The 17,576-nt window shown below is 46.9% G+C and overlaps 1 protein-coding gene across 7 annotated transcripts in view; it reads right to left on the bottom strand.

The window, feature by feature from the left end:
- GRIA4 (glutamate ionotropic receptor AMPA type subunit 4) overlaps positions 1–17,576 on the bottom strand; it is a 516,232-nt gene that overhangs the window by 160,213 nt on the left and 338,443 nt on the right. For all 7 annotated transcript variants that reach the window (XM_068266875.1, XM_068266874.1, XM_068266873.1 and 4 more), the window contains exons 7-8: positions 15,884–16,051; positions 15,694–15,798 (exon numbers count right to left, since the gene is read on the bottom strand). In XM_068266875.1, coding sequence (XP_068122976.1) covers positions 15,694–15,798; positions 15,884–16,051 — 273 coding nt within the window. The remainder of the gene's footprint in view (positions 1–15,693; positions 15,799–15,883; positions 16,052–17,576) is intronic.

Genomic DNA, 17,576 nt, shown 5'->3' with positions numbered 1-17,576 from the left:
TGTCAGCTGTGGCGCAGGAGCAGAAGCGCCTGAAAGATTTACCTTCCTCAAATCCAGCTCAAGCACAACAGCAGGTTCCGATCAGGCTAAGGCACCTACGCAGTAGAGCGGACCCAATTGGGTTTAGCTATTTCCACCTGAGCCCGATTAGAAGGCCGCTACTGTGCCTGTGCTGGATCAGGGTAGGTAATTATTTACGTCCCCGGTATTTAGAGTCTCCCAGCGCTGGATCCCTGAGGCTTAGGAGGATGGGGGAAGCCTTGTTAGGATCCAGAGGCTTCCCCCTCCCAAGCTAAGTACACCCCATGGGAGGGAGGGTTTCTTACAGATTTTCTTTAAAGAGGAGCTTTCGGCCATACTATCTCAGGAAAAAAAACATATATACAGTGGGTTGCAAAAGCATTCGGCCCCCTTGAAATTTTCCACATTTTGTCATATTACTGCCACAAACATGAATCAATTTTATTGGAATTCTACATGAAAGACCAACACAAAGTGGTGTACACATGAGAAGTGGAACGAAAATCATACATGATTCCAAACATTTTTTACAAATAAATAACTGCAAAGTGGTATGTGCATAATTATTCGGCCCCCTTTGATCTGAGTGCAGTCAGTTGCCTATAGACATTGCCTGATGAGTGCTAATGACTAAATAGAGTGCACCTGTGTGTAATCTAATGTCAGTACAAATACAGCTGCTCTGTGAGGGCCTCAGAGGTTGTCTAAGAGAATATTGGGAGCAACAACACCGTGAAGTCCAAAGAACACACAAGACAGGTCCAAGACAGGTCAGGGATCAAGTTATTGAGAAATTTAAAGCAGGCTTAGGCTACAAAAAGATTTCCAAAGCCTTGAACATCCCAAGGAGCACTGTTCAAGCGCTCATTGAGAAATGGAAGGAGTATGGCACAACTGTAAACCTACCAAGACAAGGCCGGCCACCTAAACTCACAGGCCAAACAAGGAGAGCGCTGATCAGAAATGAAGTCAAGAGGCCCATGGTGACTTTGGATGAGCTGCAGAGATCTACAGCTCAGGTGGGAGACTCTGTCCATAGGACAACTATTAGTCATGCACTGCACAAAGTTGGCCTTTATGGAAGAGTGGCAAGAAGAAAGCCATTGTTAACAGAAAGCATAAGAAGTCCCATTTGCAGTTTGCCACAAGCCATGTGGGGGACACAGCAACCATGTGGAAGACGGTGCTCTGGTCAGATGAGACCTAAATGGAACTTTTTGACCAAAATGCAAAACGCTATGTGTGGCAGAAAACTAACACTGCACATCACTCTGAACACACCATCCTCACTGTCAAATATGGTGGTGGCAGCATCATGCTAGGGGGGTGCATCTCTTCAGCAGGGACAGGGAAGCTGGTCAGAGTTCATGGGAAGATGGATGGAGCCAAATACAGGGCAAACTTGGAAGAAAACCTCTTGGAGACTGCAAAAGACTTGAGACTGGGGCGGAGGTTCACCTTCCAGCAGGACAATGACCCTAAACATAAAGCCATGGCAACAATGGAATGGTTTAAAACAAAACATATCTGTGTGTTAGAATGGCCCAGTCAAAGTCCAGATCTAAATCCAATCGGGAATCTGTGGCAAGATCTGAAAACTGCTGTTCACAAACACTGTCCATCTAATCTGACTGAGCTGGAGCTCTTTTGCAAAGAAGAATGGGCAAGGATTTCAGTCTCTAGATGTGCAAAGCTGGTAGAGACATACCCTAAAAGACTGGCAGCTGTAATTGCAGCAAAAGGTGGTTCTACAAAGTATTGACTTAGGGGGCCGAAAAATTACGCACACCCCACTTTGCAGTTATTTATTTGTAAAAAATTTTTGGAATGATGTATGATTTTCGATCCACTTCTCACATGTACACCACTTTGTATTGGTCTTTCACGTAGAATTCCAATAAAATTGATGCATGTTTGTGGCAGTAATGTGACAAAATGTGGAAAACTTCAAGGGGGCCGAATACTTTTGCAACCCACTGTATGTAAGTAGATAAATACTTACTCTACTTAAAGAGTAACTGTCAGGCTGCAGAAGCTAATTTAACCCTCTATTCTCCTGTGTTAAACAGTTTAGACGGAAGCCAAAAAGGCAATAGTGAAGATAAAAATCTCTCTTTCATTTGATGTGTGCTTATCAGCAAAGCTGTTAGACCCAAGCTCTTAACCACCCTGGTGGTATTGACAAGCTCAGCTCGTCCAGGAAAAACTTGCTGAAAGCGGTATTGACGAGCTGAGCTCGTCAATACTGCCAGGGAGATTTCTTGTTTCTCTGCCCCGCCGGCTGCACTTTTCCCTCATCAGAGGGATTCCCCAGGATGGCTGGATGCCTGTCAGCACGCTGTGGGTAGCGATCTGTGCTACCCACAGCGTGCAGAACTAGCATCCAGCCACCCTGGGGAATCCCTGTGCAGCCATCGGAGCAGAGAATGTGCTCAGCAGCGTGCGGGATTCCCCTTCTGTGCTGCGGGTGGCTGGTGCGGGGATCCCCTCTGTGGGGGGGGGGGGGTGTCCCCTGCTGTGCTGCGGGTGGCTGGTGTGGGGATCCCCTCTGTGCGGGGGGAGGGTGTCCCCTTCTGTGCTGGCTGGTAGTGGCCGGTACCGGCGGGGATCCTCTCTGTGGGGAGGGGGGGGGGGAGGGGGCATCCCCGTAATGTGCGTGCGGGTGACCCTGTAGTGTGTGTGGGGGGGGGCGGGTATCCCCCCTATGGGGCTGGTCTTGGCCGGTCGGGGACACCCCCTTCTGTGCAGGGGGGGGGGAGGTGGGTGTCCCCTTCTATGAGAGCTGTGGGTGGCCTCTCCCTCCTCCCTCTCTGTCCCCCGTGCCCCCCTCACCCCCGATCCTGTGTCCCCCCCCCCATCCCGTGTCTCCCCCCTGTCAGTCAGAAGCCCTGCTTTACTCACCTGAGGACTTTCTCCTGCGCTGGCCGAGATGCACACCCTCCATCTCCATCGCCGAAGTCCCGGTCTCTGTAATTACAGTACGCGGCTTGGTGACGTCACCAAGCCGCGTACAGTAATTACAGAGAACACGAGACTTCGCGATGGAGGAGGAAGTGCGCCGCTTCCGCCGCAGGAGCAAGCCCTCAGGTGAGTAGATCAGGGCTTCTGACGGGGGAGACACGGGATTGGGGGGGGGGGGGGGCACGGGGGATCGGAAGGGATGGGGGGAAGAGGAGGGGGAGGCCACCCACAGCCCTCATAGATGGGGACACCCACCTCCCCACACCACAACAGGGGGTGTCCCCGACCGACCATGACTAGCCCCCAAAGAAGGGGATACCCCCCACACACACAGAAGGGCCACCCAGCCACCTGCACGCACAGTATGGGGATCCCCCCCCCCCCCACAGAGGGGATCCCCACCGGCCACTACCAGCCAGCACAGAAGGGGAGCCCCCCCCACAGAAGGGACACCCGGCCAGAGTCAGGGGGCATCGGGGGCAATGGGGGGGGGGGGGGGGTCAGAGGCACCCGCAAACCTGGCTCCCTATACATATGACTCCCTACACCTGGCTGCACATCTGTCTCCTATACACCTGGCTGCACATCTGTCTTCTATACACCTGGCAAACATCTTGCTCCCTATATACCTGGCAAAACATCTGGCTAAACTATTCCTGGCTAATACATCTGGCTAACTACACCTGGCTGCACATCTGGCTAACTATACCTGGCTATACATCTGGCTAACTATACCTGGCTATACATCTGGGTCTTATACTCACCATTGGCATGCTGATCCCTCGTCGCGTACCTCTGATAGCTTCCCCAGTGCCTTCTTCCATGTCCCTTGGCGGATTTTGCTTCTCCCTTGGAGATCACATGTCCCCCGTCGATCGGCATTGATGGAACCAGTGTCACACAGCATCATCAAAATCTCGCAGCAAACACTTTTTTTTAAAATTTAATTCAATACAATAACCTGTATTGAATTCAATATAAAAAAAAAAGATTGCAAAAAAAGAAATTGGTTGAAAATTATGGGAAATCAATTGAACCACTTTTTGCATGGAAATCCTGGGGAAATAGAACGCCAGGGTGGCTACGAGGACGCAAGCCGCAAACCATACTGCAAAGCATTCTGGGGCCCTCCCCTCGGCTGCTAATGAGAAGTTACAGGGTCAAGTAACAATAGCATGTAACTCAGTCCAGCACACAGCACTGATAAATCTCCCGGCAGAGTACACTGCAGGAGTCCGCTATTGTTCCTAGCCACATGGCTAATTAATATTCACTGCAAACTAGTGTTATTCAGTACAAGCTTTTCTGTGATCAGGAAGCAGGGAGGACATGACGACACATTTGGCTTCATAGGAGACAGACAAACATGGAGCCTGCCATGAGCTGTCAGGAGCATCATTCTCTGCATATACTATAAAAAAATTCTGTGAAATCCAAACGTGGACAGTGAAATGCATATGTAATGTAAGTACAGCCTATATTTTGCTACTGATATATGTGTTTATTTTCTCTGAGACCTTATACCTAACAGCTCCTCTTTAAATAACATATGTATTGCCCTGTCCGCGTTTTGATTTTAGTGATTTTTTTTACAGTAAACAAAGAGAAAATCCTTCTTAGCATTTCCCATTTTAACTGTGGCTATTTTGAAGCTAATTCTGATGTCTTTTCCTCCCTTACTCTCCTCTGCCTGATTTGCCCGCCCTTCACTATAGAAAATGCATTGTCTCAGCATGAGAAATATTGGCCAACCAGAGCGGACAGAGGTGTGGGAGGAGAAAACAGGAGGGAAAGAGGCTTCAGCCAATCAGGCTGCACTAGTTAAGTCTGATGGGAAGTAGAGAAGCTGCAACTTCCTTATTGTGTACCAAATTTTGTGTACCAAATAAGAGTCAGGTCAACTGGGGAATGCTCATTTATCAACAAGAAAAGTAATAGTGATTTTCACTTTTGGATTGCCTGGTTAGCATCCTTATTACTTGTTGACCAGATAAAAATAAAGAATTAATTTTTGATTTTAAGCCCGACAGTTACACTAAGAAACAAAAGTAGAAAAGGAGGAGCGCTCCATAGTGTAACAATGCTTTATTAAAACAAATTGCGCAAGAATAAAAATCTACTCACTAGATGTAAGTTGAATACAAGCATGTAATCAGGCTTTGCAACCTTAAAATCCTTCCTTCGCGGGTGCACCTCAAACTACCGTGGCCACCGGAGTCGAGTGGATCAGATGGAAAATGACCCTGGATGCTCCCCCAAGGGATGAGCGTGTGCTGGTTACGTTATTACGCGTTTCGGCGTTCCACGCCTTCGTCAGAAAGCCTGATTACATGCTTGTATTCAACTTACATCTAGTAAGTAGATTTTTATTCTTGCGCAATTTGTTTTAATAAAGCATTGTTACACTATGGAGCGCTCCTCCTTTTCTACTTTTGTTTTTTTGACCAAGCCTATCTGACAGCTGGGCTCTAGAGGAGCAGCTAAAGTGTGACTCCACCCAGCCATCCCCGATCACCGCTCTAGCAGCGCAAGATTGCACAGCTTTTCCAGTTACACTAAGAAAACTCACTCTACAAATGGTACAGGATGCATGTTTTAGATTTTCTTAAAATCAAAATGCTGTAGTGAGAACACCCTCATAGGGTGACATTACTGTAGCTGGCATTCGGCAAACTGAGTGCAATCGCTCGGAGTGTGAACCAGGCCTTACCGTTATCCCACGACTTCTCCTGAGATCATCAAGGCTTTATGCTGATGTCTCACATCAGGAGAATTCAGTGGGCTGCACAAATGAGTGTTGTAACATAAAATACAAACCCTGAATGTAATGCAGCCTGTATGATGCACATTATTATAGATTGCGGTTCCCCCCTGACGTTCTTATTTAGTTTCATTGTAAAGGGCCATCTTGTTGTGAGTCACTTTGTGCTGTGGCGGTTCCCAGCCCCCACTGCAGAGGCTGCATCAATGCAATTTCCCCAGCACTCTCTGCTCTCTCAGCCTCAACTGTCAATGCACATAAAAGCAATGACAGTGACACATTCAGGCAGGCTCAATCACCCCTCCCATGTCCTTCCTCCATTGATTCGCTGATGAGGATTGAATACAGCAACACATAGCTGGGGGCACGGTGTAAGTAAATTAAAGAGGGAGCGGAATCCTTGCAAAATTCTGAGTAGTATTGAGCTTACTCTAGAATTAACCTCTAGAGTGATGGACACATTAGGGAAATACAGACAATGCTCTCTCTCTCTCTCTCTCTCTCTATCAGTATATACACACACAACAGTAAAGCCCCCAGCCTGAAGGAAGCCCCAGGTATGTACAATTTTTTTTTTATCCATCTCAGGTACACTTTAAAGTGAACCTCCAGACTAAAAATCTACTCAGCTGAACTGAAAAGTTTAGGTGTTTCTTTAACAGTTTCACAGCATCAGAACTTTGTTTTCTTACCAGCGCATCATTTTTAGCTGCATTTTTAGCTAAGCTCCTCCAAGCCCGGGCTTTTTTTCCCTGATGCTGTGCAGAGCATGATGGGATTTCCTATGTTGTTATTCACGTTACCTAGCAACTGGGAGAGGTGCGCAGGACACAGGACAGTTGGAACTGTGTCTCATGCTCCCTGTCACCTCCTTTCAACCAAAAAGATGGCTGCCCTCATGAAATCAAACATTTGCCTGTTCTTTTAAAACAGTGTGGGTAAGAGATTATATTACCTATCTATTTTAATTAACATAACTAATGTAACTTAATGACAGTATGTTTGTTTAGGCTGGAGTTCCTCTTTAAAGCGGTATTGTCACCATAAAAATCAAATTTTAACAGCAACTGGTCTGAGTGTATTAAGTGATAAAGATGCTAATCCTGCATTCAAAACTTGTTTCTGCTGTTATGGTTTAAAGTTATCACATACTTAAGGAGCACTGGCCCTAGTGCCAAACGGTGCCAAAAAGTTGAATGCTGGGAGTTCTTTTGTATGCTGAGAGTTCTTTTTATCTATAATATATTCCTCCTCTTCCATTTATTCCCCTGCCTAGCTGATCACTTGTGTTTACAAGCAAGGCTGAGGTGACTCAGTAATTGAATGTGTAAAAAAAAAAAAAAAAAAGACTCTGGGAGAAGGGGGGAAAACACAATGTGCAAGAGAAGGGAGGGGGGAAAACAAGAGTCAGGGAGGATATGATGTCAGCAATAAGCTTACCAAACACACAAATGGAGAAAGCAATAAGCTTGGCAAGATGGCCACTGCCTAGAGTAGGATTTTCTGCTTTTCCTTCGTAAAATTCACAGGAATCATTACGCGGATAGCACAATACATCTGTTATGTAAGTAGAGGTAGTATTTATCTACTTACATATGTGTTTTTTATTTCTAGGTTAGCATGGGTGTCGCTTGTTCTTTAAGAGAACGGGTATGGTTTCCCATGATGCATCACTCCCAAATTTTCAAATGATCTCTTTATGCCCCTGAGGCCAGGGTTACATCCGGAACTGCTGGTGTATAGTGAGCCTATAGCCACTTCACCCCAAGTCGGTTTTTACGGACAAGAGCGATTTTCAACTTTCAGTGCTCATCTCTTTCATTTGCCAATAGCTTAATCACTACTAATCACAATGAAATGATCTATATCTTGTTTTTTTTTCACCACCAATTGGGCTTTTTGGGGTTGATATTTGTTTTCAGTAATTACTTTATTTTCTATGCATTTTAAAGGGAAATACAAGGTAAAAAATAAAAATTAAAAAATACACTATGGGCCTGATTCACAAAGCGGTGCTAACAGTTAGCACGCTGGTGAAAAGCCCTTTATCATGCCTAAACCCAGTTTAGGCATGATAAGTTTAGGTGTGAAAAGTTTAGGTGTGATAAGTTTAGGCATGATAAGTTTAGGCGTGATAAGTTTAGGCATGATAAGTTTAAGCACCAACTGGGTTAGCACCGCAGTGCACAGCTGATCAAAAGTTTTGCGCTAGCAAAGTCTGGTGAACTTCGTATAGAGTTTAATGGCGCTGCTTTGCGTGCGGGACTTTGCGTGCGATCTAAACTTATCTAAACTTAGCATGCCGAAACTTATCATGCCTAAACTTATCACGCCTGAACTGGCTTTTCACCAGCATGGTGAAATGGTTATCACGCCTAAAGTCTCTAACTGGGTTAGCACCGCTCTGTGAATCGAGCCCAATATCTCCAATTTCATCCCATATGGTTTTAATATAAACACTGCTACTGTACATAAAACCCACACATTTTATCTGCCTATTTGTCCTGGTTATCACAAGATTTTAATTATGTCCCTAGTACAAAATATGGTGACAATATATTATTTGGAAATAAAGGTGTATTTTTTGGGGGGTGTAATTTTTTTTTTTACTATTTTTACATGCACGTGCACGGGGATGCACGTGTACCTGCGGGAGCGCGCACGTGCACTGTCTGACTTATAAAAACGTCCTGGAGCCTTTAAGAGGCTCTAGCAGGCCTTTTTTTTTATAAATCTTACCGCTTTAAATAGGAACTCCAGTGAAAATGATGTTATGAGAAAAGTGCTTAATTTTTACAATAATTATATATAAATGATTTAGTCAGTGATTGCCCATTGTAAAATATTTCCTCTCCCTGATTTACATTCTGACATTTATCACATGGCGACATCTTTACTGCTGGCAGGTGATCTATGTGGAAGGAGATGCTGCATTTTTGGCAGTTGAAAACAGCTGTTATTTCCCACAATGCAACAAGGCTCCCACAGTGTGATGTCAGCATGGGAGGGGTTTCCCCACCATACGAGCCATACAGAGCTCCCTGATGATCAGTTTGACGAAAGGAAAATATTTTTCATGGGAAAGAGGGTATCAGCTACTGATTTGGATGAAGTTCAATCCTTGGTTAGGGTTTCTCCATAAGGAAAAGTTGTGCAGGCGCAGAATATTCCTAGACATAGTCAATGGGATGTTAACAATTCTGTGTCGTATGCAGAATGCATGCAGCTTGAAATTGGACCAATCAGATTAACTTTGTGTCAGTTCTGACTAGCCCAATTCCTAGCTGCATTCAATCTGCATGCAAGCAAGAATAACCCACATCTCAATGACCATCTCTAAGCATCTCAATACACTGTATAGATAATAGATCCATATTAACTGGGATGTAGACCTCCTGGACAGTGCAACTTCAAAAAGCTGCACATTTTCCTAAGGCCCCTTTCACGCTAATGGCCCTGTGTTGGACTTCTCCACTGCATCCCCGCCATAAGGGCAATGCAAGTCTATGGAGACTTACACACTTAAAGAGGAACTCTAGTGTAAATAATGTAATAAAAAAGTGCTTCATTTTTACAATAATTATGTATAAATGATTTAGTCAGTGTTTGCTCATTGTAAAATCTTTTAAATCCCTGATTTACATTCTAACATTTATTACATGGTGACATTTTTACTGTTGGAAGGTGATGTAGCTGTTGCATGCTTTTTTGGCAGTTGGAAACAGCTGTAAACAGCTATTTACCACAATGCAACAAGGTTCACAGACAGGAAACTGCCAGGAGTACCACGGTCCTCAGAGTTTCTTGTGGGAGGGGTTTCACCACAATATCAGTCATACAGTGCCCCCTGATGGTCTGTTTGTGAAAATGAATAGATTTCTCATGTAAAAGGGGGTATCAGCTACTGATTGGGATAAAGCTCAATTCTTGGTGGGAGTTTCTCTTTAACACTGTGCGACTGAGGTATCCAAACTGTCGCATTCCCGATGCAAATTCTGATTATGCAGCAATGCAAGTCAATGAGCGACGCAGCAAGTGTGAACGATAAGATCGCGGTGCGACGTGGCACGCATGTGTGGACCTACAGGAATCCCAGTGATGTACTTCCTGCCCAACAGAGAGTATGTCACTAGCCGGGGGGTGGCACTATGCATATGACCTTATCCCTACATGGTCATATGAAGGCTAGTTGGTGCGGTGCCATGTGGTCCTTGCACCACATCGCACCGCTGATCTCAGTAAAATCGGCCTAAAGGAAACCTATAGGGTAAAAACATGTCCAATTTGGGTATTTACCTACAGAGGCTTCCCCTGTCCTCCTCCTCTGGCCCATGCCAGTGCTATGAATGCACGAAAACAGTCGACAGTGCTTGCCAATGGCTCACGCATGCACAGCAGCATGGACCCACTCAAGCTTTGGAGGGAAAAGCCGAGTCTGATCGTGTCCATGCTAATGCACAAGCCACATGTGCAGTAGCCAGGGCTGACGAGTCTGTACAAAAATTATCTGGCCCCAACTCTGACTCCTCATGAAACCACCAACTCCAGGTACCCAAAACCCGACTCCTCAACCCTGGCAGTAGCATGGACCCGACTGAGTTCAGCTTTGTCCAATGAAGCATAAGAGGGTCCATGCTACTGCGAAGGTGCGCTTCGAGCTTCTCAGCACTAGAAAGGCCTGGAGGAGGCGGACAGGGGCAGCCTCTAGAGGACACAGAGGCTTCCCACTCCTGAGGTGGGTATCTACATTTGTGCATCGCAAGCCTCACGGGTTTCCATTAATGAATAAAAGATAATAATAATACAATAGTACAATAACATTTCTATAGCGCTTTTCTCCCATAGGACTCAAAGCGCTTAGGCTCTCTGCTAGAAATCTGTGCTAGAAACAGAACCAGGCTATTCCCACTCCTCTTACCAATACAAAGTCTAATACCACATTAAAAAAAAGGTAAACTACAGCATTAGTGTCACCTTCTAACCCCACAAGTGCAAGCAGCAACCTTCTAGCCTCCTGAACGTGCTTCACTCTCAGCACTAATAGAGGCCTACCAGGGTGATCAATGCCAAATAAACTGCTGTAAACACATCAATAATGCATGCCGAATATACATTCCCTGTGACCCTGGCCAGGGTTCCTAATGAGCTGATTCAACACTGGGATTCCCTGCATGAATATCAAGCAAGTGGATGAGTGCCAAGCACCAAGGCTAAATGGATAGTAGAAGCAATGTTGATTACCACACTCCTGCCCTCATTTCTCCAAGGTTAATGCATATGGCTCCACTCTCAAAGCTCCACCCCTTCCCTCAGACATAATGAGAAGCATCACATACTATAGTACATCGCATATCCAACTGATAAGTCGGGATGGTCGGAAATGCCAATTTCTGATTCCGCGGAAAAGCCACATTCCGCCATTGCCAATTACCGCTACTGCTACCGATTCCGCTTCCCGCTACCAATTTCCGCATTCTGATGCGGATTTTCGCTGGAAATCGCAGAATATTTACGCCAACTTTAACATCAATTTTCTCAAAGACTTACAGACTAACCAGCAAGCTCATGGTGACCCAGAACTCATTGGAGTGTGTAAGGGACTACAATGGTCCTAAAAGCCCCCTTACTAAGATGTTAAAGGGACTCCGAGCTCACGAAAAAAAGAAAAGTTGTACTCACCAGGGGCTTTCTCCAGCCCAGTGCTGGTCGGGAGGTCCCACGCCGGCGTCCTGGCTCCTCTCCTTCTCCCCGCTCCAGTATAGCTGACAGGCCGCAGCCCGGGCGACACTCGGTGGAGTGTCGGGCTGCAGCTTCCGCGTATGACGCGGATTACGTCACACGCCGGCCGCCTCGCGTCATCACGGCGGCCGGCGTGAAAGTATTGCGCATGCGCGCTTTAATCGCGCATGCGCAGTACTTTCACGCCGGCCGCCGTGATGACGCGAGGCGGCTGGCGTGTGACGTAATCTGCGTCATACGCGGAAGCTGCAGCCCGACACTCCACCGAGTGTCGCCCGGGCTGCGGCCTGTCAGCTATACCGGAGCGGGGAGAAGGAGAGGAGCCAGGACGCCGGCGTGGGACCTCCCGACCAGCACTGGGCTGGAGAAAGCCCCTGGTGAGTACAACTTTTCTTTTTTTCGTGAGCTCGGAGTCCCTTTAAGAAAAACAAAAAATTGCTTTCCTAAAACAGAAAGAATTTGCGATAATTCAGGTTGGAGTGAGCTTGAGATGTCTCCCAGAGCACCACTGCTGAATATATGCAAATTAACCATTGTACCCTTAGAAGCTAAACACACCTCCAGAACCGCTGGAATGCAATGATGTGTCAGCTTGTTAAATTGTACAGAGCCATAATAATCCAACATGCATACAGACTGTTTCGGATTGTTTGATCCTCATCAGTGCATGGTATGGATTAATTTGGCTAATTTGCATATATTCAGCAGTGGTGCTCTGGGAGACATCTCAAGCTCACTCCAACCTGAATTATCGCAAATTCTTTCTGTTTTAGGAAAGCAATTTTTTGTTTTTCTCAAAGACTATAAGGTCTTTTTGAAAACTTTTTTTTTCATCTTGTTCACTGAAAATTTGGTGCGTCTAGGACTTATGGGGGATTTGCTATTAACCGCTAAAGTCGGCAGATTTTTACTGTAATGTAAAATGCAGAAAATCCGCATTATCCGATATGCGGTAATTTTAAGTCAATCAGCAGACGCAGAATGAATAAGCCAATCAGAGAATGCGGCAATTTCTGCCTCAATCCCGATTCTCTGATTGGTTTATTCATTACGAGTCTTCGGATTGTCTTAAAATTACCGCATATCGGATAATGTGGATTTTCTGCATTATACATTACAGTAAATATCCGCCGACTTTAGTGGTTAATAGCAAAGCCCCCATAGGTCCTAGACACACCAAATTTTCAGGGTTTGTTAAACAGAATCTTGTGAACAAGATGAAAAAAAAAGTTTTCAAAAAGACCTTATAGTTTTTGAGACAATCGATGTTAAGTTCGGCAGAAATTTCTGTGATTTCCGTAGGAAATCCGTGAAAATCCGCCTACCGCACTTCGATGCAGAAATGCAATTTCTGATCGGAAATGCGGAAATGAGCATCCCTATAAGTCACACAGCCATCCTGCTTACCAAACTGCCATACATATATGTCCTATGACCACAATCGCACTAGTTGGGGCATGTAACTACATTTACAGCAAGCTGTTGTTAGTGTTGGGAGTAATGATAGGTGCTCCTTCAGTGCACATACCGGAACTTCAGCCCTAGGTTGGCCACTTATGTATTCAGAAAAATGTTAGAGAGGTGTTACTTTGAGGCGCTAGGCTAGCTACATGATTTAAAAAAAAAAAAAAAATAGTGCTGCGCTGCCTCCTTGGCGGATTTAATTGACCACCAGGGAGGTTAAGTGCTGCATACTTAGCCCCGCTCTCCAATGTATTGCTTGATCATTTTTCACTACAATGAAATGTAGAGCTTAAAGGACAACTGTAAGGAGAGGGATATGGAGGCTGCTATATACAATACCAGTTGCCTGGCAGCCCTGCTGGTCTATTTGGCTGCAGTAGCTTCTGAATCACACCAGAATCTAGCATGCATACAATCTTGTCAGATCTGACAAAAATGTCAAACACCTGATATGCTGCATGCTTGTTCGGGGTCTATAGCTCAAAGTATTAGTAACAGAGGATCAGCAGGATAGCCGGGCAACCGGTATTTCTTAAAAGGAAATACATATGGCAGCCTCCATATCCCTCTTATTACAGTTGTCCTTTAATCAGCCCACATTTAACCATATAACAGCCAATTTATTTAGAGGCTTGCAAGTATTCCAGGCCAATTTACTTTACCACATTTTTTATTTCTAATTTGTTACTTTTTCCTACTTCTAATTAGTATTGCTGCAATGTGTATTTATGGCCAATTGACAATAGGAGGCAGTGTGAGACAATAACAGAGGACTTCTACTTTCAGTTTCTATATTCTCTGCTAGTAGAGAAAGATCAAAGCATTTCCAGGAATTTACAGCACTACCAGTTCTGCTGACTGAGGTCAATAGCAGTGCAATTATCAGTGTTGCTATCACGGATGGTCGTGATCACGGGTACGCGTGATTCACGGCCATTTGTACGCAACATGAAGGCTGTGATCCGCATGGATCACGGCATCACGTCCAATCCAGATCATGGCATGCGTAAAAAAATACGGGTCACGGCCCGTAATCACGGCTGTGATGCGGCCGTGATGCGGTCATGATTGCGGATTTTTTCAAAAGATGTCACTGGGCCAATCAGAGGCCCCTGACGCAGGCTAGAGCAACCAATCACAGGAGGGGAGGCATATGTGTATATATGCACGCATACAGTATCCAGATCACATCCAAGCACATTGTTACGCATACGGGAAAATAAGGACGCATACACTATCTCTTTAGACACATACATTTTTACGTATGCATAAAGTATCTTCCCTCTTTCCACACATACATTTTTACGCATGCGGGCATACAGGTACGCATAAAAGCATCTGGATCACGGCCGTGTATGGTAGCCGTGCGTAGCCGCAGAAAAGACTGGTCGGGCTGGTTATGCATAACAAAAATACGGGTCGCAATCACTGGTGATCCGGATGCGGCACCAATAAAAACGGCCGCATTCGGATCCGTGCTTAACCTTTTCGGGACCGGCCACCTACCCCCCCTTAAGGACCAGGCATTTTGCGCGGGAAGGGGGTGCGCACGTTTGGGGGGGTCAGGCGGCCGGATCCCGTGTGTGGCTGCCTGGCATTGTGTCCCTCCTTGGTGGCCTGGGCCCCCCCCCTTCTGCCAGCAGCCTTCACTTACCTTCCAGGCTCCAGCGATGAGCCATACGGGACCCTCTTCTCCGGCCGGCATCTCCGTTCTGTCTGACGAGCAGTTCCGGGTCGCGGCTTGATGACGTCATCAAGCCGGGACCCGGCGCTGACGTCAGATGAAGCGGAGATGCCGGCCAGAGCGGAGGGGGGCGCCGATCGTCGCTGGAACGGCAGGGAGGTGAGTGGATCCTCTTCTTTCCCCCCTGCCGCCGCAGCTGTCAAACTGATCACTACGATCCGACGGCGATCGTAGTGATCGTGTGATCAGCAGCCATACGCGATGGCTGCTGATCACTTGGGGGAGATGTCGGCTGTCATATGACAGCTTAATCTCCCCCTCCGGGTGCGCACGATCGCGTCGGCAGCGGAAATTGCGGGCCGGCGTAGATCCTACGCCGCATCAGGCTAGAACAGCCACAAGTGCGGCGTAGGATCTCATGCACATGGTCCCGAAAAGGTTAAGAGGTATCCGAGCAACACTGGCAATTATCTCAAACGAGATAACTATTGAAACTGCTTTATATTATCACATGAGTCAATTATTTCTACTCTGTCCCACAGTCCCAGTCTTATCCAACGACGGGGTACACAATACTGTGGCCCATATGCAATTAACTTTTTCACCTGAGTTATCTCCTGGGAGATCATTTTCATCTTCTCTTTAAAGTAACTTTTCAGCATTTTACAATTGAAAAAGTACCCAAAAGTTGGTGAAAAAATATTATCACATTTATTTTGAGTATTATGTTGCTTGTTGGAGGCCTAAAATGCATTTTATAACAAGATGTGAATATATCACCTTGGAGAAAACTCAGGAGAAAAAGTGAATTGCATATGGGCCAGTATAGTTTAGGCAGATGTGTAATAACACTGCAGAGAGGGTAATAACTTCAATATCCAAAATGGGTTTTTGCAGCCCAGACACAATTGCCATCAGTTAAGTCAATCATTAAATTGTGACACCCTGTAGGAAAGTCACTCAGCCCCTTTTATTTATCTAGCCATCCTGGGTAAGGGGAAGTGGATATTCAGGTTCGGGTGTTGGGCTGATCTGTAAATTCCTTGAGTAAATGTGCACCTACCTTTCTGAGGCCTGTGCTTTTCAACTCCAAAACGTCCATTGTAAAATTGACCCGTCGGCCGTAATGGTCAAACTGCACATTTCCGGTCAGGCCTTGTATTCGAACCTTAGGTAAAAACACAAATGTCCAAAATTAGCCCAAGCTCTTCAGAACCCCAACCCCGTACAGGAAGAAGGATATTGGGAAATACCTGTTTTAATGTCCTCTCCATGTCTATTCCCTGGCCCCAAGGAGCTGCTGGATTGGCAAGACAATCCCCTGCGTTTCCTCTTCTTGAAAGATCAATTTTTTGTCTCCTTAAGTTACGAAAAGCTTCAGCCATGACAAGTACGCCATCGTAAGTCAGCGCCGAGGTATACTGCAAGAGAGCAAACGCTGATTTAATACAAGTGTTTCCCTAGAACTCATTTGTATTGTTTAAACAAAATCACAGCAGGATGTAGGTCTACGATAAACTAACCTGCTAACCAGGGGCGTCGCTAGCCCTATTTTGGGGGGGGCCCGTGCCCCCAATCTGTCCTGGGGTGCCACGGATCTCCCGGCCGCCGCTGCCCCCCCGGCTGTCCCCACTGCCACACAGCAGCGTCAGACCTCGATCAGCGCCGGGCGACCAGATACAGCGGGCGCTAGGACCTAGCGGACACCGCTGATATGCGGAAGTGACATCACTTCCGCATATTTGTGCCCGGTGCCCGCTTTATCTTGTCGGGTCGCCCGCTGCTCCTGAGGTCTGACGCGGCCGGTGCTCAAACACTTTATATCACGTCGGAACACCCGGCAAGGTAGGTGGGGTGGGGAGCGCGCGTGGCACTAAACGGGGGTCCCTGCTGTCATTCACTCACTACCTAACGGGGTCCCTGCTGTCACTCACTAACTAACGGGGGCGCCCTGCTGTCACTCACTACCTAACGGGGGTCCCTGCTGTCACTCACTAACTGGGGGTCCCTGCTGTCACTCACTAACTGGGGGTCCCTGCTGTCACTCACTACCTAATGGGGGTCCGTGCTGTCACTCACTACCTAACGGGGGTCCCTGCTGTCACTCACTACCTAACGGGGGTCCCTGCTGTCACTCAGTAACTAATGGGGGTCCCTGCTGTCACTCAGTAACTAATGGGGATCCCTGTCACTCACTCACTAACTAACGGGGGTCCCTGCTGTCACTCACTACCTAACGGGGGTCCCTGCTGTCACTCACTACCTAACGGGGGTCCCTGCTGTCATTCACTACCTAACTGGGGGTCCCTGCTGTCACTCACTAACTGGGGGTCCCTGCTGTCACTCACTACCTAATGGGGGTCACTGCTGTCACTCACTACCTAACGGGGGTCCCTGCTGTCACTCACTACCTAACTGGGGGTCCCTGCTGTCACTCACTACCTAACTGGGGGTCCCTGCTGCCACTCACTATCTAACTGGGGGTCCCTGCTGTCACTCACTATCTAACTGGGGGTCCCTGCTGTCACTCACTATCTAACTGGGGGTCCCTGCTGTCACTCACAATATAACTGGGGGTCCCTGCTGTCACTCACTATCTAACTGGGGGTCCCTGCTGTCACTCACTATCTAACTGGGGGTCCCTGCTGTCATTCACTATCTAACTGGGGGGTGCCTGTCACTACATACACTGGGGAGCTCCTGTCACTAAATGAGCTGGGGGGCTCCTGTCACTACCTAAACTGGGGTACTCCTGGCGCTACCTTAACTAGGGGGCACCTGTCGCTACCTAAACTATCCAGGCCAGCCAGCCCAGCATCACCACCAGCCAACCAGCCCAGAATCACTGTCAAAAAGGCCACAGCATCACCACCAGTCAGGCCAGCATTTACTTCAACCAGCCAAGCACAGCCCAGCATCACTGCCAGCCAACCCAGCCACAACATC

Source organism: Hyperolius riggenbachi, chromosome 2 (genome assembly GCF_040937935.1).
Source record: "Hyperolius riggenbachi isolate aHypRig1 chromosome 2, aHypRig1.pri, whole genome shotgun sequence".
Classification (NCBI taxonomy): domain Eukaryota; kingdom Metazoa; phylum Chordata; class Amphibia; order Anura; family Hyperoliidae; genus Hyperolius; species Hyperolius riggenbachi.
This window is presented reverse-complemented; position numbering and strand designations above follow the sequence as displayed.